At 41.5% G+C, this 27,740-nt stretch overlaps 1 protein-coding gene across 5 annotated transcripts in view; it reads left to right on the forward strand.

Annotated features, from left to right (window-relative positions):
- FSTL4 (follistatin like 4) overlaps positions 1-27,740 on the forward strand; it is a 671,384-nt gene that overhangs the window by 199,798 nt on the left and 443,846 nt on the right. Inside the window, exons 1-3 of one of the 5 annotated variants that reach the window (XM_074960458.1) lie at positions 1,924-2,088; positions 2,320-2,369; positions 11,536-11,671. In XM_074960458.1, coding sequence (XP_074816559.1) covers positions 11,546-11,671 — 126 coding nt within the window. In that variant the 5' untranslated portion in view covers positions 1,924-2,088; positions 2,320-2,369; positions 11,536-11,545. Of the gene's footprint in view, positions 1-1,923; positions 2,094-2,252; positions 2,370-10,318; positions 10,343-11,535; positions 11,672-27,740 lie in introns of those variants that run through there. The other 4 variants (XM_074960457.1, XM_074960459.1, XM_074960461.1 and 1 more) reach the window with 4 other exon arrangements.

Consider the following 27,740-nt stretch of genomic DNA (forward strand, 5'->3'; position numbering starts at 1 on the left):
CGAAAAGGTTAGCCTGGCTTGGAGAAGATATAGAGACCTGAACACCTGTGAACTTTGAAGCTGATCTATACTTTGTATCTCTGGTCCATTTCTATAGAGTCTTCGCATCAGGCCCCTCAGAACCTCCATGACCAACCAATCCTCTTCCGAGCCCTGTAATAATATCAATAGTATCTGGAGTTAACTTGAGGGAGATAGGCCACTTGACTTCTCTCCCCACCTGGTGACATTTGGAGGTGTAACACTTCCCCTTCCTTCTCATGCCTCTGGGAACAGTTTAAAATAGTTTCTGCTGAGCGCATGAAGTGGTGTCATTCAGTGAAGGATCCCCAAGAAATACCATGTGACTTCAATGCTTGTGTCAAAATGCAACAGTCCAGCTCAAGTCTGAACGTTCTTGGGATGAAAATGCCCCAGAACTTTCATTCCCATCCCAATAATAGTAATTGTGCCCAAACTCCGCTTTTGCTGCTGCAAAACCTGTAAAGAGTGCCACATTTTTACAGCTGCTTGTCAAACCTGACGAAGGATAATGTCATTGTGTGTTTAATTTGGGGATGACTATTTCAAACAACTTTAGTAGTAACCCATTTCTCAGAGGATTTTTCACCAGGTATGATTTTTCTTTTTGCTAATACGTCTTCTATTTTTTTCTTTAGGAATTAGAGCAGTTCCTTCAGCTTTCTGTCAGGGAGTCCCAGTCCTCATTAAGCAGTGCAGCTGCTGGTCTTCATAATCCCACCAAGTCCGTATTCCAGTTCATCCTAGAGACTTTAAAACCTGTTTTTTGTTGTTTAGTCTGCAGCAGTATTGATGGGGACTTACTTTGGCACCTTTCTGGATAGAGAGGAATAATGACTCCACATTCAGCAGCCACAGTCAGTGTGATTCTAAACTATGTGGAGCCTAATAACAACCTCGCATCACCTCCATCCCTTGGGGGGTTGCCCCATCACTTAAATGAGATTTGAAAACTGAAGTTCAGCAGAAGGGACATCAGCTGCAGATAAGACAAAAGTTTCAGTCTTGTCATGCGTTTCTTCCCTCAGCATTTATTTACTTGAGTCCTGCTTCTTGTCTGCCATTGTAAGCCCTTACAGCAATCCTTATTACTCTGGCTGAGTCATTCAAAGGCCAGAGAGTCCCCTACTGATCAGCTGAGTTTGAGAGCAGCGACTCAGAGCCTGGGAGCTAACCTCTGCTCACCCTGGAGCTATTGTCGTGAGCGATCTCTTCAGATATGAAAGCTAAAAATAAAAAGTCTCCTCTTGTGGTCTCAATCGGCCTGATTCACAATTACTCTGCACGTCGTGCAGTCATTTACACCAGAGCAAAGTGGGTGTGACATGCTGTATTCTGATTTCAGTAGCTCTTTTACAAGCATTTGGCCCCTATGTAATTGGCCACAAGATGCAGGGCAATGGAAAATCGTGCCTGCTGTCAATACACTAGTTTGAATACTATGACTTTCCAGTTGATAGGAGGTGGAACTGAAAGGCAAAGTGACAAATGCTACTGAAGAGGAGAAGGTTATTAAAAGCACTTTCTATCGGCCAATGTGGGTTAGAAACAATAATGAATTAAGCCTGGCTATACCCCGAGGAGGGTGGTATCATCCCCATTGTACAAGTAGGGAAACTGAGGCACAACGGGGCGCAGCACCTGGGTCAAGGTCACAAAGTGAACTGGAGCTAGTAAGAAGCACCTGGTTCCTAGTCCTGCCCTCTAGTCACACTGGATGTGGGGCTGGCTCTGTCTTTACCCAGCCCTGCACAAAAACGGATGCTCACTCAGCATTCTGCTCAGGAAGTCCTGCTGACGGATCCTCTGTCTGGCTCTGACCCCTCTCCCTTCCCCCGTCCTACCTGGCTCTCCTGGAGAGGGAGCGCCCGCCTGGCTGCCTGCGGGACTCCCTCCGCCCCGGCTCCCAGCCCCGCTCCTGAGCCCACACAGGTGTCCGCTATTGGGTGGAATATGCAAATGACTGGGTGACGTCAGGCAGCTCTGGTCCAAGCAGCAGAAATAGGGCAGGATTCAGCATTTACACCTCCTAGCTCCTGGATTGCGACCGACACCAGCGCCAAGCTTGTGTTGTGATTTTTTTTTTTTTATATATACATAAACATTTTTTCCGGTCTTTTGTTTAATCTCCCTTGGTTTTTCCTCCTTCAGGCTCCAGCCTTTCATGATTTCCTTCCCTTTCCCCCACAAACGCTCCTGCAGACTTCTGTAGCCTTCCTCCCCATAAGGAGATTTAAAAAAAAAAAAAAAAAAAAAACACACCAAAACTCTGACATCCTTTTCTTCTTCTTCTTCCAGCTGCCACAGGCTTTAAACTGTGCTCAGTCTCTGCCACGGGAATCCTACCGGTAAGTAACATGCTAGAAGCCTCTGATTCCATGGGGGTGTGGGGGTAAGGGAGGGTTATGCATGGGCAGTATACCCCCGCCCCCAGTAAGGTTAATGTGTCAGTGTTGTGGGGTTTTAAAGCGATCTCCTGTTCCTCCCAGTGTCCGGCCACAGGAAGGCTCGCAGGGGGCTTGCTGATCTCTGTGGTGGTGGTGGTAATTCAGAGTCCCTAATGATGACTGACAGAGTTTGCAACGTTAACTTAGCGGATGGTAGCCTTGGTTGCACGGAGCAATTTCTGCTCCGGAATGCAGCGCAGGGGATGTGGTTGGGGGGAGGCAGTAGTGGGAAGGAGGAGCAGCTTTGGAGGTGCAATACTTTAACCCCCGTGCACTGGACCCGGGACCCCGCAGCCCAGGGCAGTCTCTGGAGGAGGGGGGGGGTGCGATCCCAGGCTTGCCATCTCTCTCCGGTTTCCCGGGGAGCATTTCCCGATGGGCATCGTACGCTCTCAGGGCTTAGGGGAATGAGCACCAGAAGCTAGGGGGGGAGAGGGATGAGCAGCCGCTACGGCATCTGACAGTTCATTTTTGCAAAAGCTGCTTCTCCTGCATCTTCCTATGGGTCTGCCCTTGCTCCTGCTCGTGTTTACAAGTTTGAATGTGTTACAAGTAACTGCAGAGGCAGCAAAGCTGCGAGGAGCAGGAAACAGTGGTTGAGCCTCCGATGCAAGGGGGCCGCCAAAAATCGCCAGCCCCCCAAAAGAGCTAGTTCTAACCATATCCTAGAGAACCGCTCCTGCTCTGGAATTGCTCTTTCCCCTTCTCTCTTTCCTCACTCGCTCCCTGGCTAGCGCTGGGCTCACCCTCTTCATCTTCTCAGATGCCCCTGATGGAAACCCGGGTTTAGCAGCGAGAGTTTTTGACAGGGCCCCCGGGAGCAGGGGACGGACCAGGCGGCAGCCCGGTTGCCTGGCTCTTTGTGGAGCGCTGCAAAAGGGATCGTGGGATCCTCTCGCCGCAAGCTAATCGGGCTGCCTGGGTCGGTTTCCCCACTGAACGCATCTCTACGCAGGAGTTATAACAAGCGGCGGTCCGGAGACACCCTTCAAGCCAGCCGCATTTCCGCGGCTGGAAGTGCGTTCTCAAGGAGCGCGCCGGTCGAGTTCCCAGCCCCAGAGCTCGCCTTGCAACCTGGCCTTTTCGTGCTGGGGGGCTGGTAACGGAGCTAGGAAACCTTGGTCACGCACGTTCAGGTTCTCCCCCTCCCCCGCGCCCCATCACAACCCAGCCTCCTGCCCACGCTCGCGCACACGGCGAACTCCCTGCCCTCTAACCCGGTCTGTCTTGAGTTACTGGTCAATGGACTCCTGAAATTGTGGGAGGGTGGGATTTTTTTCCCCTTTCTGTTGTTTGTGCTCCCCTTCCCGTCCACACCAACCTCCCTTTCTCCCCTCCCCCCCTTTTTGGCAGTGGATTTGGTTTCAGACGCTGTTTTGCTTTTGAGATAATCAGCAGTACTTTAAGGCAAGGAGTTAGCTTAATAAGGGGGAAATGGGAAGCTAGAGGCAGGCTGAATTTCCACAGCACCGAACTGTATAGAAGGTTGACGTCTGAGAGAATTCTTCCCCTGGGCTTCTGAAAGTGTATTTACACGTGTGTGTGTGTGTGTGTGTGGGGAGGGGAGTTTAATTAGTTTGAAAATATTTCTCCTATTATTAAAAGGCCACAACGCTCACTTAAAAATGCAGCTTTAAAGCTGCCCATTGCCTCCTTGGTTATTAGATGAGATCAGGCTTGGGGGAGGGCGGGGATAACCTTTTAGCGTTTGTCTGATGATTTAGTTCACAGTATTCTTTAGGATCGTGTCTCCAAATGTAACTTGGCATGCGGGGGGCCTGGGGGCAGGGACTCCTGGGTCGTTCTCATTCAGGCTGCAGAGCAAAAGAAATATGAGAAACTTCACAGGGCTCGGGTTCTTTTTTTTTTTTTTTTTTTTTTTTAAAAACCCCCTCTTCTTTGCTGAGCGAGAATCCAGGAAGACTGTGTGTGTATATTTGGAAACGGAAAATGGGGGAGTGAGCTTGTTCCATTCCCGGCAAAAAATCATGTGCGAAATAGCTGAACCATAGATCTCTCCCGGCACCTCTTAGATCGGGTGGTGTGCGGGACGGGGAGGCTGAAGAAAACACAGCCGCCCTTTGGGCTTCGCTGGAGAACAGGAGCTGTCCACGGGCTGTGGTCCTGACATTGCCCCTTGAAGCTGCAGCTGCGTCTGTTCCCGGTCTTTGGCCCCTAGGTGTCGCCTCGGTGGCTGCTCTGCCTTTTACCGTTGTAACAAAATGGTTCTTTAAATAAATAATAAGAACAATTTACAAAAACCCCACGACAACTCGGAAATTACCAAAATCCACCCGTGCCAGGTGAAGAATTTGTGACAACCCAGTCTCTCCCCGCCGCTCCCCGCAACTCCGCGTTTGCTACACGGGATTCCGCTCCTAACTGCAAAGGGAGCTGTATCACGCCGCACATTTAAGGGTAGAAAACCGTCATCACAGCGTCGTGTAGATGGGAAATTGCCCCACAGCTCGAAAGAGATACTGCTTCCTACCAGGCTAAAGGGGACGTTAATGATTATCTTCAGAGAAGCTAGGAAGATGAACGCGGAGACATGCATATAAATCAAGTTTTCCCCTTAGATAAATGTCATTAGTACTGGGAATGGATGGTTGTGTGTGTAATTTGCCTGTGTGTGTATTTACAAACTTGTTTTTTTCCTATAGATTTGGGTTATTTAGATCATGGTAACATCCAAAATGTGCTAGGTGTTTTCCAAACATAGAGTAAGACCCCCGTCTCTGCTCTGAAAAGCATACAGTTTGAAAATGTAAATGGGGGGTAATAGGGAAAAAAGGGGGGAGGGGGAACTAGGGTGAAGAAGACAGTACCTACCTGCTAGTGTGTGTGTGTGTGTTAAAGTTGAACATACTCAGATTTAGCTCTTTCAAGCTCTCTGTGTGACAGTGAGTGAATTTTTATAGATCAGGGGTTCTCAAACTGGGGGTCAGAACCCCTCAGGGGGTCACGAGGTTATTACAGGGCGGGTCTCAAGCTGTCATCCTCCACCCCACTTTGCCTCTAGCATTTATAATGGTGTTAAATATATTTTAAGTGTTTTTTTTTAATTTATAAGGGGGGTTGCACTCAGAGGCTGCTATGTGAAAGGGGTCACCAGTACAAAAATTTGAGAACCGCTGTGATAGAGGAACCAACCAGAGTGAGAGGGCTTTTGGTTAAAAGTTTAGATATTTAAAAAAAAATAATTGACTGGATCAAATGTGGTCACCCAACTAAAAAGATGTCACCAATCTTGAACCAACACAGCTGGTCAATGAGAAGCAATACTGCTCAAAGTTGACTCTCAGGAACTTTCTTAAACCTTGGGCCATAGTCTATTGCTGTTGCCCTTAACCAAGGTCAACATCTGTGTAATGCAGCATACAAAGAGAAGAGGGATTGTGTGTTCAGAAAGGGGGCTACTTTCCCACCCAAAATAATAGTAGAATTGCACTTCTTCAGCTGAGGATGACCTTGAACCTGTGATCATTGCATCCATGATTTACCACCACTTACCCTGCAACTGACATTGAAGAGTGCTGAGTTAATAAAATATCTGACTCCTCTCCCACTTCACCCTTTTAAAAGTCTTATTTATGGATTGTGCAAACAGCTTTCTAGTATTATTGACATTTAACTAGTCAGTCCTGTGGGGATAATGAAGCGATATTGTAGATAACCACAAAACAAACCATGGGACTAAACCTTGTGGAAAGATCACATCAGAGGTGATGCAACAGTTGAAGATGCAAACAGAAGGTCCAGTCCTGCAAGGTACTGAGGGACTCTTGAATGTCCTTCACTCCAGTTGATGTCAGAAGGACTTGAGGTTTTCAGAATCTTTCCAGTAGCATGTAGTACCTTGCAAGAACGAGCTTTAGACAGCGATCAAAACAGCTCTCAACAAAGTATTCCGCTGTTGTTTAAAATTTGTACAAATGCTCCCTGTCTTAAATAGGATGTGTGACACAATTTTACATATTGCACTTGGTACCATTTAGGCACCTCATTCATCAAAATTGAAGTATTAATCAGAGATAGTGTAAATAATTAATTGGAAATGTAATTTAACGTCATTATGGTTTGCTGAAAGGTTACCTTAGGCTGATTTTTCATGACAACTTTCTTAGATTTAGTAGCATTTTACAAAAATGATGGGTATCAAAATGATTTTACAGGTCACAGAAACGCTCGCTAATTATATAATAAAGCAAACTTGAATCTTGTACTGGAGGAGCTAAGGGCCAGATTCTCAGCGGGTGTAAATGGATCCAAGTTATGACACCTAATGATTTGGCCCTAACATTTTCTCTTATAACAACAGTCATAATTTTAGGAAGCTAAAATAACTTTTTCTTTCTAATGTAGGTTTGGCAGAAAGATTAGTATCTTACAATAGTTCTTGTCTTTTTATACCTTTAGAATGAGAGACAGCTTAAAAACCTGAAAACAGCTGCGTTAAGAAAGGTCATTCTTAAGCTCTTATTTGTATTATAGCAGCACATCTGGGACCCTATCATGATTCAGGGGCTCCATTGTGCCAGACACTATCCAAATAAGGGATTCTTTATAACTAGAGTGGTTTTTCTTTTAGTTGTGGCAGATTTCTGCCACCCTTATGCATTGTAAATACTCATGGGGTAAAGCACTGCTGTCCAGGAGCAAACATTTTAAAATCTAGCTCAGTGTGGGGGAAGGAACCGTAAATTATATATGTTTATATAGGTTTCCTATTGCAGCTTCAACTTAAATTATTAGGGCTAAATTTATCCCAGCTGTAATTATACTATAGCTAGTGCATCAAGCATGAATGTGGCCCCTAAAAATTCATCCATTCTTAAAACAAAATCAGATTTACTGAGACTTTAGATAATTTTAAATTATCTAATATATTGGAATCATTTTTTTCCTTGCTTGCACACAGGTTATGAAGGGTAGGTGTTTGACAGATTTTTTCTGAGCTCTCAAGAGATTTCTAGTGTTCAGCCAAGCACTTTGTCCAGTAGGTGCTCTTTTTATACAGATCAGCTTGCCTAGGCAAGTCCAGACTGAGAGACTTACATGGAGAAGGACTGCCCATGTGGGTTTATGTTTTACATATTTGTCTCCCAAATTAGGAGAAAAAACTGGTGGCACATCACCAATGATGGGCCTGATCCAAAGCCCATTGCAATCAATGGATGTCTTCCTACTGAATTCAATGAACTTTGGATCATCATTTATTTTAAATTTAATTGAGCATTATACAGCCATTTAAGATGCAGTATTTAAGAATTAAGGACCCGATTCTGCAAGGAGCAGAGCCCCTCTCATTTAACTATCTCAACCCTTCACTGAAGCAACTCCGTACAAGACAATGCTGCTGAGCTTCTCCAGCAATTTGGTTCTAATTAAATTCCTAGCGTCTGGGACTCATGACAAAATGGGAATTTTTGCTCAATTAAGGATTATAGAACTTGGCCCACATTTGTATTTCTGGCATCTGAATGAGCTAACCCAGAGAACACACAGATCTATACTATGTATTAATATAAATGTCAGTATTATGAGTAAAACTAATTAAAATATTGTCAGGCAGTGTTGCTATAAAAATAAGTAATCTGTAAATTGAACTGGGAAAGATACAAGTTGTTCAAATCACATTAAAATCTATTGGTGTTATTGGAAGGCAGTTATTGTGCTGGTAGTTTTTGATGTTATATGCAGCTATTATCTTACCTAATCTGAACAATTTAACATCCTGTTTCCATGTAGTTAGTTACTAATTCTAACTGGGCATGGCTAGTTCTTTGATGTTTGAGCTCTGGAGTCAGAACTTTAAACTGCAGATAAGTCAGAAATCTCCAGAATTGCAAAATGATATTGTTCTATTTGCTGTGATTGTATCAACAAATGATACAAAATGCCTCTATAAAAATGTAAGGAATAGGACTGCTGTGCCAGAGTGGTTTATAATATAATATATATTTGTAGCGTATTGATATAGTGGCTTTGGTTTATTGCACATTTATTTACGGCTCTAATAGCATTACATCTGAGAGTTTCTAATTAGAATTTAGAAAGCCTAGTAAATTCTGATTTCACCCTGATCTCTTTCAATTGATGGTGTTTAGAATAGTACTGAGGAATAGTGAGGACTTAAGGGTGCTGATGAGTGTGCAGAGTGTAATTGGTGTTTGTTTTATTGACAGTACACATTCGGGTAGACAAAATATCTAGGACCAAATTCTGCCCTGGTGTAAAGGGGCATAAGCTTTGAAATCCATGGTGTTAGACCAGGGCCAGATACAGTCCTTCACTTGTTATACAACATTTTTGTATCACTCACTTGCTATCTTTCAGGGGTCCTATTTACCCTGGTGTAACTCTATTGACTTCAATACAGTCACTTCTATTTACTCCTGGGCTTAATTTGGCGACTGCCATGTAACTGATAATGTACGGTGTGCAGTCCTACCCTAACCAGTATGCTTGCATCTTTCTATGGAATCTAGTCCAGCTTTCCCCTGAAACACAATATTGCAGGTGGTTGTTTTTTAATGTGAAACAAGGAATTACTGGCAGTTTCACCTCATCATGCTTTGAGGAGACTTTTGATTTGAATTTAAGGTTGGAACAAAACCAACCTCAGGAAGTTGGGGGAACATGCATCATCCCGCATCAAGCCCAAGCTGAAGACCAGGCAAACAGTAATGCCACCCTGGACTGTTCAGCTTTTTGCCTGGAGCCCTTGTCCATACCTAGAAATTCCTCCTTTAATGGGGCAGGCATCTTTTGGGAGTCCCTGGCAATGCACTGCCAACTAAATTATGCTGCTCAAGAGTTAGGAGGAAGCCTGGAAGGTGGGAAGGGTTCCAAAGCCAACTCAGAGGCACATGCCCAGAGAAGCTGGTGCAGTTTGAAAACAGAACTACTGCCATTTCATGGTCCACCATGGAATGATTTTGGAGGATCTGCTGTGAGGAAATCTTGGAAGGATTGTCTCCCCTTCCTGGGACACTGCCACAGGATGAAGTGATCTGGGCCATAGCTTGGGAAATAATCTCATAAGCTCTCTTTAAGAAGTAAAACTCTTTATTAATTTATCAACTCAGTGCAGGTACATGTAAAATACATTAAGATCCTGCAACTAGATCTGTGTAGATTGACTCCCTATACCAAGAGTCCCGGTGAAACCATTGGGGGTCCACACAGGAGCTGGGGTCTTCCTCTGCAAACTAATTGGTTCGGTCCTTGCTCAGATGAGCTGGGATCCCACTGGTTCTGCCCATTTTACCAGCTTGGGTTTCCTCACCCTGTCCTGGCTGTGCCAGGCTCTCAAGCCTTCTATAGCACATATGCACAGGAAAGGCCACACCCAGCTGCAGACACAGACTGAAGTCAGCTCTGTGTGAGAGGATTCACCCAGCACTCATGTGCACATCCCCTTAGGGGAGTAAACCCCAAATAATATTGTCTTGCACTGTATAGAAAGTCTGCACAGTGCAAGCTCATAAAAATTCACCCTCTCCTCAATGTGGAGAGATATGCACAGCTTTTTGCGCCCCCCCCCCCCCCCGCCCCAAGATATGAATTGCACAAACTGGGTTTTGGAATAAACTAAAACCAAGTTTTATTAACTATAAAAGGTAAATTTTAAATGATTATAAGGGATAGAAAACAGAACAAAGCAGATTACTGAGCAAATAAAACAAAACACCAAACTAGGCTTAATACACACAAGAAACAGGTTACAAAATGTAATTTCTCACCCTAAATGTTGTTTTAGGCAAGTTGTAGAGTTTCTGTAGCTTAGAGTTCCAGTTATTTCTCTTTACAGACTAGACTCCTGTCTTCATCTGGACTCAGGCCTCAGTTCAGTTCCTTTGGATCTTCAGGTACTTTCAACAGTCTTTCTTCTTGGGCAGGAAGGCAATGGAAAAGAGACCTGTTTGCCTTACTCCCCAGCCTTAAATAGAATTTACATAAGGTGAGAAGCCTTTGTTTCTAGTGGGAAAGTACTAGCAGTGTCCAAGGTGGTACTTTTTACCAGGTGACATTATCACCTGACCTTGCAGTGTCAAAGCAACCATGAAACCAAGTTTATTTGCAATGTCCACAGGAAGGAACTTCTGGAAGATGGGGGATCCATATCTTCAAAGACCCATTGTCTTTTTCCTAATGGCTCATTAAGGCTGATTGCTTACTGTCTGGTGGGCAACTCCAAGTGTAACCACAGTTGTAATTGTTATATAGTCAATATTCCTAACTGCAGATACAGAAGTGATATATGCATACAAATTGGATAATCACATTCAGTAAACCATAACCTTTCTAATGATATCTTACGTGAGCCATCTTGCATAAAATATATCTTAGTTATACCGTATTCATATTCTTTATAGAAATACGCTTATAATATAGAGCGTCACATCACACTGTGTATTCCTGTAGAGGATGTAATGGGATAGGCCCTTCCTGTACACACAGGGACAACTCCTGCCCTAAAGAACCCCGGTTCTGCAATCTGTTCTGCGTAGGTACAAAGCTCCTCCCATGTGGTGCAGCTTGTAGGATCAAGGCCTGTGAAGATGAGCAACACGTGAAGGGCAGGGATAAACCATCTTCTTCTCTTTATCCCATCAACTGGGGTTTGGGTCATGTCTGTCAAAGGTGGCACTAAGAACCACCTGTTGACCATCTTCTTTTATGCAATCCATCCATCACTTCCTCAGCTTTCCTTGGGGTCTCTTTTCTACCACACTCTTCTGCCATGCTATCTTTGCTAGGTCTCCTTCATTCAGTCGTACATCAAATTACTAAAATAAAGGAGCATTTTCCCTTGGAAATTGTTGTTGCACATAACTTGGCAAGTGTACCCATAGGAACTCATTATTCCATTACTTGTGCCATGTGAGTGTAAATAGTTCCACAAGAAATTTTTAAATGTATAGCTGCCATAAATTAGCTGAAATTTCAGCTGAACTACTGAATCTGCAAGCTGCATGGGGGGGGTTGTTTGTTTTGTTTCTGTAGTGTTTTTTTTTTTTTTCACATGATGGTTTGATAGTTGTCATCTTGTTCTCAACAGACTTGAAATAATGAAATCAAGAAGGTTTTGGTCACTTCTGGTGTTGCTTGAGGTTTTCCTGTCAGTCACTTGGGGGTGGATGGAATCGGACAGGATCAGAAGGCTTTATGCGGATGCAGGGAGGTTGCAACAAAAGGTACTGTGAATCAGCTGTCATTTCATATTCTTTCTAATGCTGCTTTCAGCTTTTTCAATGTGGTATGGGAAAAGCGGCGAGGGTCATATTGTGAAGATAAATACTTGCTGAGGGGGACAATGGAATTACTAACTCTGAGCTATATGTTCTATAAAACAGAAGGCTTCACTTCTTCTCCCCACCTGTAGTTTCTTTTATTAGTATATTACAGTAGTGCTCAAAGTCCCAAATTTGCCAAGTGTCGTGCAAACACGCATGAAGACCTTGTCCCTACCCCAAAAAGTTTACAGTCCAAGTTCTCAATCCTCCAGCTCATTCTGTGTTGGTGAAACTCTGTACACATATGAAACAAGTTGCAGGATTTGGGTCTAAAAATGTATTTGTATAAGTAGTAATAGTTAATATTTTGTCTATACATGGACATTCACCTGAGGAACTAAAATCTTAGAAACTGGTTTTCTCATTTTACAAAAGGGGACGCTAATCCACAGTTGTTTTCAAGTGGCTTGCCAAGATCCTCACTCAGAACCTTCCCACGTTTCACTAGATTCCCCAAAACTGAGGCTTGTGATGTAATATGGGAAAATGGAAAGGATTTCTAAAGGTATAATAGTTCATCATTGCTTACTATTACTAAGACTGCATACAGTCAACCGAGCAACTTTATAGTGGGTTATTTGATCACAAGGCATGATTTCTCATTCATTGTTATATAATTGCAATGCAATCTTAACCATACAGGCACTAGGCTTCTGGGAACTGTGCAAGTAACTGAATCTATGTTTTCATTGCTGAAGTTAAAAAGTTGGCTTTCTTTGCAATGATTAAACAGCGACTCTATAAACTCTGAATAGCATTCTGCATCAGTATTTCAAGTAAAAAATATTCAGACTGTGTCCTTATCAGAGTTCTTGAAGTGAATTTGTTCATCATAATAGGTATGTAAATATCTAGTAAGCTCAGATTTTAAACTTATTTTGAAATAATGAGGCCCAAACCAAACGTGTGGGGATAACAAGAATATTTTTTTAAAAGTACAATGAGAGAGAATGATGAAACTCTTTTTATTTTATTATATTTTTGACTTCCGATTTATCATGAACTTTCTAACAAATTGCCTTATGTTTTCAAAATGAGTGACTTTTTTTTTAAAATTGGCAGACTCTTGAAGCAGTTATTTAATGGCATACTTGAGGCATGTTAATTGTTACGTCACAGATTCTGGACCAAATATTAGCCATTAAAAGTATTTTTATGAAGGAACAGCCACCAAGACATTTTTATGTTTAAGAATGTGTGTGTGTGTGTGTGTGTGTACATTCATTCTCTCAATAAGATGGTTTACATGATGTGTTTCTCAAGATACACTGTAAGTACACTTATTATTCACTGCTGGGGATCACTTCAAAAAATCAATTCTGATCGAGCTGGTGATGACACTGCAAAGGTTGGCACTCTGTCTCTCACACTCACAGGCACTCTTTCTTTGATTTTTAGAGCAACACAAATCTGTTACTGCTTTGAGATGTCCTACCTCTATACCTCCCCCCGCCCATCATACCATCTATTTTTCTGCTTTGGAGCACTATGCAAGATACTAGTGCTTGTAATGTTAAATTAATTTCGTATATGTGCTTTAAGATCCACTCATGTCTTTTGTTTCAAATTGCTTTTGCTTTCTTTTAAAGATAACTAATTCTATCTTGCATGCTTTTTGGATTTAAAAACTGTTGTGCCATTCTTCATGAATTACGTGCTTGTTAGAAATTTGACTTTCTTAAAGAATGTTACTCCTAGGAGTGAAATTCATTAATCAAATGATTTAGTATAATAGTTTTATAGTTTATATTAAAATACTCAAAAGACATTCATTCATTTGATCTTACTCTAAAACCATAAAGTTATTACACCAATTACTTGATTTTGCTCGGGGTTGAAAAGATCTAAGCTCCTGATGTATTTGTTCCAAGATTTGTAAAAGATTTGTAAGAAGTGTGAATATTATTAAAACATTGAAATGTTTTTATGTACAAAGGCTGTAGTTGAAATAGCTTCAAGGGGTATAACATTTATAAATGCAGATTAAATAAAAAAAGTAGCAGCACAGAAGGCTTGTTGAACAAGCAATACTGTTTGTACAGTGAGGAGTAGAATACCAATAGGAATTTGAAAACAAATTACATGCAACTCTATTCCAGACAGTCAGTGGAATTGTGAAATAGCTTGCCATTCTCTTTTAATTTCTTTCAGAGTGAATGCATTTCACCCTTTCAGAAAGTACAGCTTGGTCATGCCACTGTTTATCACAACAGAAACTATTCAGGAAGTTCCTATTCTCTCTTGGCTGTATTTGCTTCTGTTTAACTTCTGTTTTATTTCCTGTCCTATAACATCAGCAACTTTACTGTTCTAGAAATGGAAACATTAAAGTTTCTCACAGTTCATGGATTTAGAACCCGTGACAGTCAGTTGCTTTGACATGGTGGTGGCTTGTTCATAAGAAATGTCTGTTAATTATCAAACAAATTGTTTCTGATTTATATATAATTGCTGTAATTCTACTAGAAGACATTCTAACTGTGGAATGATAAATGGCAAAATTCCTAGGCTGTAACTAACTAAAATTACGTTTTAAAGTTAATTTTCGTAGAATAACAAAAGGGCTATTTCACAGGTGAAATGATCTCAAGTTTAATTTTGTAGAGAGTTTAGTTCAAAATATATCAAAACAAGGGTAAGGGACCCAGTAAGGGTCCGCCACCTTTACAAGTGTTTGCTCTGATCTTCATAGACCCCAGTTTACTGAATCAAAAATGTATTGCTTAATTTATGTTCAAATTTCTAAATCTATTTCTTGCTGGTCTATAGTAGAACTTCTTGTGTTTGTGCTTTGAATTTATAAAACTAAAGCAAGATTTGTGGCTGTTGACTGCGCCCTACGTGTGCAATGTGTAGTCACCCTTATGTCTAACAAATCTAAATCTATATTATCATGGCAGTGTGTGTTTTTTCCTGATGCTCAGCAATCCCTCTCCTTAAAATTATAGGACATTCTTGAGAAAATAAAATCATATTTCTTCTTTGAGTAGTACTTTAATTAGAATAGTAACAATATACATACAGATTTATCGGGTCTAAGTGCCTATGGATGCATAATGAATTAAAACTAATACCATAACTTATTTTAAAAACACATTATTATTAAGCAGCAGTAGAGTGCTCAGCAATGTACATGATCCAGCAAGTCACAATCCTTGAGAAGCTCAATCTTCAATAGCCTGATTCTACAAAGTGTCTATTAGCTCTTGCAAGAACTTCCATTGGAGTTTAGCGAATTCACTCTCCTTGCATGGGATCAAAAAGAGTCAACATGGCCAGGACACAGGAGCAAAATGCATTGAGTCTTTTAGAGGAAGTTTCTCTCTTAGAAAACTTACAAGGTAGGTGACAGCATTTTTACTGAGTTTGGCAGGGGTGGGTTTTGTGGAGGAAGTAAGACTTAAACACTGGATGAGATTCTGGAATCCCAGAAGTTGGGAAAATTCCTAATAGCTGCTTTTACCCATTGAAATAAAAAGGCAACCACCCAAAATCCACATACCTAAGAAAATTATAATGTCTTCACTTTCAGTCTCAAGTAAGGCTGTCCAGAAAACAATTCCATTTCACACACACTTTTGAGGTTTCTAAATTCGTTTTCATTCCAACATGGAGCAAAACCAAGACCTTTAAAAAAAATTGCAAAATATTTCCGTAAAACATTGATACCCTATAATAGCACAATTCAATCCCTGCTCCAAATCAGACAGAGCAGGGACTAGAACATGGATTTCCCACATTTGCTGTGGGTGCCCTGACTGTTGGGCCATTGGCTATTCTGATCTCTCTCAATCAGACCTGGAATTCCATCCTGGACCTGAGAAACATTTTAATCAAAACAGGTATGTTTTCCCATGAAACATTAAGGTTTTGGTGAAATGACCTTTTTTGAGAGAGAGATTTGTCAACTTTTTTTTATTTTTTAACCAGCTCTAGTCACAAGGAAGCTACTGACAAATTATGTCACATTAATGGAGAGGTATTACTAAAAAATAAACATTGAACAACTGAGCTCTTAACATTTAGGTTGTTTTCACATACAGCAAAAAATGGTGAGTTATTTAAGACTAGATCATAACATATGAAATTTAAACGTTTGCAGGCCTAAAATCACACACAATCAATCTGGAATGTTATGAAGCTTAAGTGTGAAATCTCAACCCTCCTGAAGTTAGAGAGTTTTGCCATTGACTTCAATGGGGCCAGGATTTCATCCTAAACTTTAAGCACCCCAAAATAACAACCAAGTTCTAACATTGCTTAGACGCTGCAAATCACATCTGAGCCAATGTATAATGTCTTTGAAGTTTGGCTTATCTAAGAATGGGAATATAATTGTTGTCTTTGGTGGTACAATATTCTCTACACTGCTTTAGTTCCTTAGGTCTTGATGATGTGATTTAGTTCAGAATGCCAAGAAAAGTCTACAACTTCATTGAAATGAAAAATGGAGGAAGTATATTTTCCCACTCTAAACTAGTTCGGTGTTGAGACACCACCTCAAATGATCCAGCCAGAGAAGCTATTCAGGCTCCTGCTGCCAGAACCATATGCCACAAATGCTGCTAAACCTAGGTTTATCTGGCTTCCCCCTGTTGTTTTAGGTTCCAACCAGCCCTACAGACAGATCCAAAGATGATTAGACCTCAGAACTAGTAATGGGTTCAGGAGGTGTCATTCAACTCTGGATTGCCCTTAAACTAGAGTTTGAGTATGAGACTGAATCAGGGCTTGCACTATAGTTTCATTACCTTGAATGATGGAAATATCACTAGATTGGATATTGTGAGATGTCTGCCATCTTGCACTGAAATCTTACAAGCACAACTATTTCCTGATACATTAGTCAAACCCAAACTGGAACAAGAAAATAGGCTTATTTGTAAAATCAAACCCAGAACCAAAATCATATAGAGAGTTTTGCACCCAAGACTCCTTGAAAATTTCTGGGCAGGTTTTTATTGGAGTTTGGAAGCCAGTGGGACTACTCACATGAGTAAGAAGTCCCTGCAAGATCAGCAACCTATGCCTGTACATTTAGCCCTGTCAAGGTTCCTTCCCCACTCTGAACTCTAGGGTACAGATGTGGGGACCTGCATGAAAAGCTCCTAAACTTACTTTTACCAGCTTAGGTTAAAACTTCCCCAAGGTACAAACTATTTTACCCTTTGCCCTTGGACTTCCACTGCCACCACCAAACATTTATCTGGGTTTATTTTTATTAGGAAAGTGTTGTTTGGAAACGTCTTTCCCCCCAAAATCCTCCCAACCCTTGCACCCCACTTCCTGGGGAAGGTTTGCTTAAAATCCTCACCAATTTGCATAGGTGACCACAGACCCAAACCCTTGGATCTTAAGAACAATGAAAAAGCATTCAGTTTCTGAAAAGAAGGATTTTAATAGAAGTAAAAAGTAAAAAAGAATCACCTCTGTAAAATCAGGATGGTAAATACCTTACAGGGTAATTAGAGTCAAAACATAGAGAATCCTTCTAGGCAAAACCTTAAGTTACAAAAAGACACACAGACAGGAATATCCATTCTATTCAGCACAACTTAATTTCTCAGCCATTTTAAAGAAATCAGAATCTAACGCATATCTAGCTAGATTACTTATAAGTTCTAAGACTCCATTCCTGTTCTGTCCCCGGCAAAAGCATCACACAGACAGACTCTTTGTTTTTCCCTCCCCCCAGCTTTTGAAAGTATCTTGTCTCCTCATTGGTCATTTTGGTCAGGTGCCAGCGAGGTTATCCTAGCTTCTTAACCCTTTACAGGTGAGAGGATTTTTCCTCTGGCCAGGAGGGATTTTAAAGGGGTTTACCCTTCCCTTTATATTTATGACAAGCCCAGATGAAATTCTAGTTTTCCAAGTGGGTCAAAAAACACCTAGTATTCCCACCATCAGTGTAGGCTTTTAAAAAGGGAAGAGCTATGTTTTATTGAGCATTAAATTTAGATGTTGCTCGAAGAGGGGAGTTAAGTGAAAGTAATTATATCAGTGAAAGGCAGGTTTTATACACATTGCTAATGTGGTTTGAAAAGTTTTTTGCCATATTCCTTCAAGTAATGGCCAGACATCTTCCCTCTGATCTGTGGTGCGGATGAGATTTTCATTGCATCCCTTTACTGGATATTCTACATGCAGAACTTCCATCCGCTAATGGGAGTTCCTCAAACAAAAGAACATGCATCACTGCATATCAAATGGAAATGTTGTATTATGTTTTGTGGTACATTACTGGCAAATAGCCCTGGACAATATTATCATCCTTTGTCAATGTGAAAATGGAAAATATTCTTGTACCATTACAGGTATTGCTTGTGGCTTTTTGTTTAACGGGCAAAGGAAATATTTAAATGCCACTGATTGCTCATAATGTCTAGTGATTAGCATAGAAGACTTATTGACAGGACTACTGGGTTCTGTTCTTGGCTATGCCACTGAACAGCTGTGTGACCTTGGGGAAGTCATTTCATTTTTTTGGCTTACTTTTGCCACATCTGTAAAATGCAAAGTACGTTGAGCTACTCAAATGAAAGCCACTGAGCGCAAATAATGACATGCTGTTGGGATAATGAATAATCCCTTGGGTGAAATTTACCCCAGTGCAGAGGACTCATAAGGCTCTACACACCATTTATGTTATGTGTAATGATTTAAGTGAATTGAAAAGTCTTGTGTAGACTGGTGTGATTTTTTTTTCCCCCCCCTCCTCCATACTGCTAGATTGCTCATACTGAGGAGTACCTTACTCGGTTAGTGATCCCACTAAAATGCATGAGTTTACCTGTGGAGTGAATGCTACTAAATGTGAATGAGGGATCAGAGTGTAGACATAATAACTAACTGTAAATAAAAGGATGTGGCAGCTTTAAAATCTATCATCTAAGGAATCCAACTTCCTTGATCACTTGTGTGGATGACTTTTACAATGTTTGTATCACCTCGTGTCCTGGATACCTATTTATTTAGATAAAGAATATAACTGCCATTTATAGCTATGCTGCCATTTAAACTGTGGCCTTAAAGAAAACATTTTCATACTCATAAACAGAACTGCCATACATCTTAAATGAAGCCATGATTTTCTCTTTGCTGGCATTTGGCAGGCATCAGCTTACCAGCGCACCAATCATTTGCCTTACTGTTTGCATGGCATCTGAGTCACTTAAAATTTCAGAAGGCAACAAATGTCACATTAGTCTTCATCACAACCATAAATAGTTATATGTGCACACCAGACGTCAGTGACGCAAGTAGGCAGAGTGAATTGTCCATCTGGAACCGACATTGCACTCATAATAGTTTTTGTCTCGGTCCATGTCTAGGAGTCTCAATTGCTTCTGTTGGAGATCTCAAATTACCTATAAGGTCTAAAGGTCATTGTGCTTGCCCTTTCAGATGACGATCCTAGCTTGCTATTTTAAACAACATAGAGGCCCATTTCACTTTTTGTATTATCCTTCCAGTGTTTCAAAATCCAGAGAGTATTGTACTGTTATGGCTAAGTGTAATTTACCCCTATGCGGAGGGCCAAAAATAAAGGGAGAAATTATTCCAAAAGGAACTGAAGGTGGTACCTAGAGCTGTGCTGGCTCTCTTTAACAAGGGTGAAATTCACCTACATGCATAAAATTTTTATACTATAAAAAGGAAAACATTTAATTTCCTACATATGAGTGACAAAAACAGAACTATTTTCATTTAAATATAAATCTTTGACTAAGTAGCTCCCACTGTGTTCTTTACAAGATGTGTTTTTTGGTAAAAGCTTGGAGGGACAGATATTACTCTTGTTGACTTCAGTGGGAGCGTTCAGCATCTCTGAAAATTGAAGACCCATTTGTCACAGGTTGGACACCCATAAAGTGAGGTGCCAAAAATTAGTGGACACTTGGAAATTGTAGGATTTCTCTCTCTCTGCCTCAGATTCCTTATCTGAGAAGTAGGAAGCATGCTTCCTGCATCACAGAAGATTTGAGGAGTAAATCAATCAATACTTGTTAGGTAGTTTGAGGTCAAGGAATAGAAAGTACATAGAATCTGTGAACACTTGTGAAAATGTAGGCCAAAGTGAATGGAACTCAGGTCTTTTGAATCTTGGTCTTGTGGTATAACCACAAGAACATTGTTTGGTTTGCTTTGCTTTGGCCCTGAGGTGCACTTAAAGCTAATATTGAGCTGAAATATCAAGACCTCCGTTGTGTGTGTGTGTGTGTGTGTGTGTGTGTGTGTGTGTGTGGGAGAGGGAAAATAGCTTGCTTGTAAGATTTCTGAAATTGCAGCTTCTATACCTACAAATCCAGAGCCAAGAAAAAATCAAGGGAGAGGAAGCCTTGTAAGCTGTCTGGAATAACAAAGGTGAAGTTTGAGTTCATCTGGTGGGTGTGTGACGGTTCAGATTGTTTGGTTCTTATGGTTAACCACATAGGAAAAATAAGGTCAGTAGAAATGTTTAGGTGCTTTTCAATAGTGTTTGGAGCAGTCTCAGGTCTAGAATAGGAGAGTAGTTGTGCCTAATCTGGTCTTAATTAGTGCTAGATAAGGAGTATAAGTGTATTTCTAGACTAGGGTAAAAGGATTTTTGCTTATAAGAGCATGTTAGTGTGTTTTAACTAACCCTTCTAAACCTCTAATGTAGACAGTGCTGGTCAAAGAGAAGATCAAGTTTCTCCTTCGATTTCCACTCAACTAGCTAGCACATTCTAAAGAACCGTTTACCTTGTTTATATAGCATATGCTAGTTAAATCCCTTTTTATATTACACAAGGGAAAGACTCTGTGTTGAGCTAGCTGACATTTTTTCAATCAAAAAAATGAAAATTATTTTGCAGGAAGATGTCACTTTTTTAATTGTTTTTTAAAATTATGTTAATAGGAAGTTTCAAGACTAAATTAAAATTTGAAAATAGAATTTGTTTTTCCCCCCTTCTTCTTGTTTTGGGTTTTCAGTTAGATGATTTGGTTTCCTCCATCTCCACCCCCCCTCCTCCACAAGGAAAACAGAGATGAAAATTCAGTTTGATACTAAAATTTTAATCTCATTTTGTCAGCACCTTTGTGTCAGAACATTTGAATTTGAACTTTGTGTTTTGAAATTCTATGTGAGGTAGAAAGAACCAGGTTTTATGGCTAGCTCTACTTTTAAGGATTGAGAAACACTTTATAGCAGAGGACATGCTTGGGGGAGGGGCGGGGAGACGGGGGAAGAGAATGATCCTACAGGAGAACCCAGAGGAACAGCTAAGTTCTGAATGAAAAAAGTGAGTTTGCATAATATACTTGCACATAAGGTGTATGCTTGCACATAAGGTATGTACAATATGGTGAGTGTGCTTTTCATTCCAAGTTTGCATCTTCATCCCTTGGATCCATTTTATGTTTTGTTTCTCCCTTTCCTTTGAGTCTCAGAAATATACAACTGAATTTATATTGGCGTGTTTTTTGAATCCATTCAACTGTGTTCCCTCATTCAAACAGTTTTTTCCTTATCTTTAACTTCAGTTCGGGAAAATTCAGTAGGTAGCTCGGAATGCTTTCCGCCCCCCCCCCCCCCCCCGAAGGGGGGTAATCTGACCTTTCTCAGCTGTAGGTAACAAGTTTTCTAGGTACTTCATACAATTTTTTTCCCCCCTCAGCTCTGAAGATTTGTTGATAAAGGCTTTCTCCATTGTTTGCACATGAGCTTAAAGTAGGACTGGCATACTGTATCATTCATTTTTATAGGCAGCAGTAGACTTAATAGCTTGGCATTTACATAAAGAATTAATATCAGTAATGCGTTCTCTGTCATGCATATGTCAGGCTCTTTTTGGTTGCAGGTAACTTGATGAAAACCTTTAGCAAGGGAATGAGAGAATCAGACTTGATTTTAAACAAAATGGGCCAGATTTCTCTCTCGCTTTACTGCTCATTCAGCATTAATTGGGCATAATTAAGCCTAATGTTTCTGGTGGAGCAGTTCGAGTATAATTTTTTTCATACTGTTATCTTCAGTAAATTGTACCTGTGCTCACTCTAGATAATCCTAACAGTTATGTTGTTCTAATTATTTGGAGATGGCAAACAAACTTCTGCTCTCAATTCTGCTCAACAAGTCTAGACTATGCTTGCAGATTAGGTAGTTACATATCAAAATGCGATGAACTCTGTCCTTCCTCCCTCAAAACCAAACACCTATAGAGCCTGATTTACTAATACAGCCTGCAGAGCATTCAGATGGGTGGAAGGGTAGAAAATGCAAATATTCAATTGCTTGAAACAAGACAATTGTTTCATCTTCCCATTATTTATCACTTCTCAGTGTATACTTGACACTGCGACAGAACCTAAACTATTGAAGTCTATGGAAATGAGCAAAGTCCACAGTAAAGTCCGGTGGGATACTTGGTCAGTTGGTGCACATCAAGTAGTCTTGTGGATCTAAAATCAAGTTTTAGTGCTTGCAGTTGCCTTGTTTCTATTTAGTTTTGATAACACACGCAGACGGTTGCAATGTCTAAGTGTTCTGTCCATGCAGGATGTTGCAATGTTCAGTCCACTAGGGAGACTGTCATATTTTTGTTGATAATAACTTGGACCACCAACTGAATATGACTGTACTGCAGCTGCATTAGAGATTGCTTGGATTCTAATGACCCTGAACATTTGTAATATTAATGCTCTAACTCAGGGGTGGGCAAACTTTTTGGCCTGAGGGCCACATCGGGGTTGTGAAATGGTATGGAGAGCCGGATAGGGAAGGCTGTGCCTCCGCAAACAGCCTGGCCCCCTCCCCCTATACACCCCCTCCCACTTACTGCCCCCCTCAGAACTCCCAACCCATCCAACCCCCCACCCTGCTCCTTGTCCCCTAACCGCCCTCTCCCGGGACCCCCCACCCCTAACCACCCCCCTAGGACTCCAACCCCCCCCCCCCCCGCTCCCTGTTCTCTGACTGCCCCGACCCCTATCCATACCCCTGCCCACTGACAGGCCCCTCGGGACCCCTGACCCATCCACACCCCCCACCACGTCTTGTCCCCTGACCGCCCCCTCCCGGGACCCCCATCCCTAACTGCCCCCCTGGAATCCCACCCCCTATCCAACCCCCCCCTTCTCCTTGTCTCCCCCCTCCTGGGACCCCCCGACCCCCCCAGGAGGGGGCCTCCACAAACAGCCTGGCCCCCGCCCCCTATCCGCACCCTCCCACTTCCCACCCCCTGACTGCCCCCCTCAGAACCCCTGACCCATCCATCCCCACTGCTCCTTGTCCCCCTGGACCCCAACCCCCCTGCTCCCTGTCTCCTGACCACCCCCCTCCCCAAACCTCCTCCCCATCCAACCGCCCCCTGTCCCCTGACTGCCCCCTGGGACCTCCTGCCCCTTATCCAACCCCCTCCCTGCCCCCTTACCATGCTGCTCAGAGCGGCAGGACTGGCTTATTGGAAAGATTGGGAGGTGGACGGGTGCAAGCCGCGCTGCTCACGCAGCGTCGTGGCTCTGGGGGAGGGGCTGGGGGCTAGCCTCCCTGGCCAGGAGCTCAGGGGCCGGACAAGACGGTCCCGCGGGCCGTAGTTTGCCCATCTCTGCTCTAACTAAAAGTAGCTAGATTTTGGATGCTCTTGCTTCATGCTGAGCTGCAGCACAGACTGACATGGGCAGGAATCAAATGTTGATAAGTTCCAGTAGTGTCACAGTCATGTGGCTGTGAAAAATCACATCTGGGTTGGAAAATGCAGGTAGATTCTTATAGGAGAGTTTAAAATCAAACTAAAATGTTTGTTGTTGAAAATAAAATTCCCCTCACTTATCTAGTTATCAGGCAGTTATGTGATGGAGGGGTACGCTTTCTGACATTCCTGTTGATAAACCATGTAACCTGAGCAGGTGAAATGGTGCCTGTTTATTTCTGAAATGTAAAGTCTATGTCCATAGCATATTTCTGGAAACGTGTGAAGGGGATGGGGAAATCTCCCATGAGTGTGTCAAGATTTTTGTATCGTCAAGAAGAGGCGTTTTAGATGAGAAAGGAACTGTAAAAATGCAGATGTGTTCTAACGCAAGCTTCCAATGAGCTTTCCTGTGATGGTGTAGAGATTTATTGAGCTATACCTGGGTTTATTATCTGAATTCTAGAAACAGTAGTGAGTAAAATCAGAGATGCAGCGGTTATCTCAATTAGATACCGTATGGTGAACAGATGACACTGTATGATTTGAGCCATCAAAGCTTCTCTGAATATTTTTACCAGAAAGGGCAATTTAAAATTTGTCCTTTCAACTTCTATACTGAAACCCAGCTTCCTCAAACAACAGTGAATGTTTGTTTTTTTTTTCCCCCCAGCCTGGCTCAGAAGATAGTGAGGGAATGTTTTGTGCTTCATTAGCATCTTTCATGAAATACAGTAAGTCACGGGCGCTGACTTTCAGCTTTCTCCGGAAGTGCTCCACCCCAGCTTGGCCCCGAGGCCCCACTCCTACTCCACCCCTTCCCCCAAGGCCTCACCCTCGCTGCACCTCTTCCTACCTAACTCTGCCCCCTCTTCCCAGCACCTTCCACCCACCACCAAACAGCTGATCGGTGGCGGGCAGGAGGCACTGGGGAGGAGAGGGGGAGGAGCTGGTTGGTGGAGCCCGCCAAACTGCTGATTGGTGGGTGGCTACTAGTGGGTGCTGAGCACCCACTCTTTTTTTTTCATGGGTACTCCAGCCCTGGAACACCCATGGAGTTGGTGCCTCTGCAGTAAGTTCATAATTGTAAACAATAAAAATCAAAGCTACAAAATAAAGTTACATAAACGTTGCAAAGCCAACCAGCTGTTGGCAAACTACTGAAACATCAGGGCTCTACTATGCCTTTCAGGCCTCTTGCTTGTGATAGGGCAGTGCAGAGCTATACTGCTTTACAGAAGATCCAGGAGGCATTATGCATCCTAGAGCTCTTCCTAGCATAAGCATGGAGCATTGCTGCGATGGCCAGTGTGCACACCTATCCTTGCACCATTCCCATCCTAGTGCACCCATACAGCCTCCAATCTTATTGTCCTTTCTCTTAAGAAGTTTGGAAATACAACTTCTCTCCATGCCATCCTTTCTTTCCATGGAGCTATGCCTGCAGAGAATATGGCCCATTACATATTGCAGGGTTGGGACAACACAGGAGACTGGCTTTGAGAGCTGCAGTTCAAAACAGCTAGAGTAAGCAGCCTACTCCAATGAAAGAGGTACCCATGTTGTTCAGTTTTTAGAAACTTCTTTTTTTAAAGGAGCTTCCTAGATGTAAAATGCACTGAAAAGATGACTGCTTATTGTCTGCTATTTAGGACCAAAATAATCGGAGATGGCACCAATGCTGAATTTATCCCCTGTGCATCCTGTATCTTGTTGAGTTAAACTGAACTGTGTAGGAGAATGACTGTGTGACTCAAAAGCTTGTCTCTCTCACTAACAGAAATTGGTCCAGTAAAAGATATTACCTCACCCACCTTGTCCCCCAAGACTGTCACGGAAAACAGTACACATATTTCAATAGGTTGTTCCAGTGAGCGAAAGCTTATAGGAGTAATAGTGTTATTTGCTTTAATTCTACTACCCAGACAATTGCTGTCAGCAGGAATGTTTTATAGCACTGAGAAAAGCGTCCATTAGTGTAATGCTCCAGAATAGCAACAGGTGGTTCTGACACATTGTTTTCAATGTGCTTACATCAAAACAGTGGCAGTTCTAAAAATAAAAATGCCATCCAACACAATCTAATTGAAAAAACAGACTGACTAACTCTGCTAAGGTTCCAGACCAAATCAAAGCAGGTTTTCATTTAAAATATTTAATTTAAATAAAATAAACTTTAAAATGGGGGAAGGTGAAAAAGGACAAATACATCCAGCCAAATTTTCAAAAATGGCCACTGATTTATTTTTGAGCGCCTCAGTTTCTGGGTGTCAAATGGGAGAAATCTGGGATCTGACAATTTTCAGAGTTTCTGAGGACCTGCATCTCCCATTGAAACCAGTGATATTTGTGTGTGCTCAGCATCAAACCTTATTCCAGGACCATGTCCACTGCATGCACAAATACACCTCCTACCCCACAAAGACCAATGAATAAACAAAAAAACCCAACAACCCAGTATTCTTAACTCAGGATGAAATAGCAGTGAAGACAATGCAACTTGGATTTTAATTTGGGTTAGCAGCTCAATTTAAACCTGAGTTAAAACCCAAGAGGCATTGTCGTCACTTCTATTTTAACCTGACTTGTCTAACTTGAGATAAGAACACTCCGACCCCTCCATCCCCACCAATGTAAATATACTGTCAGGGAGAAGTCCTGCCCCGATTGACTTCACTGGTGCCAGGATTTCTGCTCATTATTTGACCCTTGAGCCGAATCCATTAACTACTCTTTGAAGGGAACTCTGACCCTATCATTGTAAAAACACAAGTACGTTACACTGATCTATAATTCTCAACCTGTGCATTATGTAGTGCATTGCTCCCACTGTCTGTTACCTTTGCTAAAAGGGTTGCATTTGCTGCCATGATTTGGGGACTTAGTGGCTTTACCATAGCAAAATGTCATAATTGAAATGTATTATTTTGCAAGTGATTCCTTAATGTACTTGTTTCATATTAATTTTAAAAAAAGAAAATGTGATTCTGCAATACCAATCCCTGCCTGTTCTTTCAAGGCACTTTCTAGGCATTCAAGAAGAGATGGTTCCAGCCAGGAGGGGCTCACAGTTTAAGGAAAGATAAACAGGCAGAAGTTAGGAGATGGGCCAAACATGAATTTGTTTTAAAAAGTTGTCTAGATTCCATTTAGACAACACTATTTCTTGACTTTTTGTGATTTTTTTTTTTAAGCATGAGTAACTTTAACATTGTATTAATAGATTTTTGAGTTGCACTTTATTTAAAAAAGCATCTTTTATATTAAATAGCTTATGAAAGGTTAATAAATGATTATCAATTATGATAGACTCTGGGTCAATAGGCTGCTTATAACCATGTAGAACAGTTCTATGTATATACACATACAGCTCATTTCCATAAGTGTGTGTGTGTGTGTGTGTGTGTGTGTGTGTATATATATAATATATAAACAAACAATATCTATTAATCATCTTTACAAGCTGTTAATGAATGTACCCTACTTTGGTGCTAGATCTTACCTTTCTAGAACATCAAACCTCCAGAACTGAACATCTGGAAAGTTTGCAGTTGTATATTAACTTTGTTATTTGGGCCAATCTCTATTCTAAATGTGCATGGGTCCATTATGTTCACCAGTAGACTGAGGATTGAATTGCCTTTGTTTCCAAATGATCCTATTGGAGGTGACACTGGAATCATTATTTTATGTAGATAAGCAGTTCCACACAGAATTGGTTTATTTCACTTGGTTGTTCCCCGAGTGTAGAGGAACATTTAGACATGTTAAGAAAGAATTCCCATGAGGAACTGGAATTAGATCATCAGTTGCTAACTGTTAGGACAATCCAGGGCAGGTAGATTACTTGTTCAGTGTGATAGACCACTGATTACCTTCCAAATCAAAATGTTAATTAGTTTTTAATTTATTTTGCTGGCAGGTGTGTGTGTGTGTGTGTGTGTGTGTGTGTGTGTGTGTGTGTGTGTGTTTACTGGTCTCTTAATGTAATTTGTGCACAGATTAACAGCCATAACAAGTTGAAATGGTCAATTACTAATTAACTTTTGTTTAATAAAGTTAACCTGACATGTACAAGGCTAATTTTATGTGACAGTAACACAAAGGCTGATATTTATTTTAACTTTGTGTTTGTTTTCTTATATTACTTCTGGTAAAATGCATTCAGATTTTGAAATTGCAGTACAGAGACTGGAATATACCACAGGGATATATAAGCAAAGCAAGAAATGTTGAAGAACCAAAGACTTCCAACATAAACTGAAGTCTTATATGATTCCACCAAAGACTGAATTAAGGGCCCAAACCAGTGAGGT

Source organism: Natator depressus, chromosome 8 (assembly GCF_965152275.1).
Source record: "Natator depressus isolate rNatDep1 chromosome 8, rNatDep2.hap1, whole genome shotgun sequence".
NCBI lineage: Eukaryota > Metazoa > Chordata > Testudines > Cheloniidae > Natator > Natator depressus.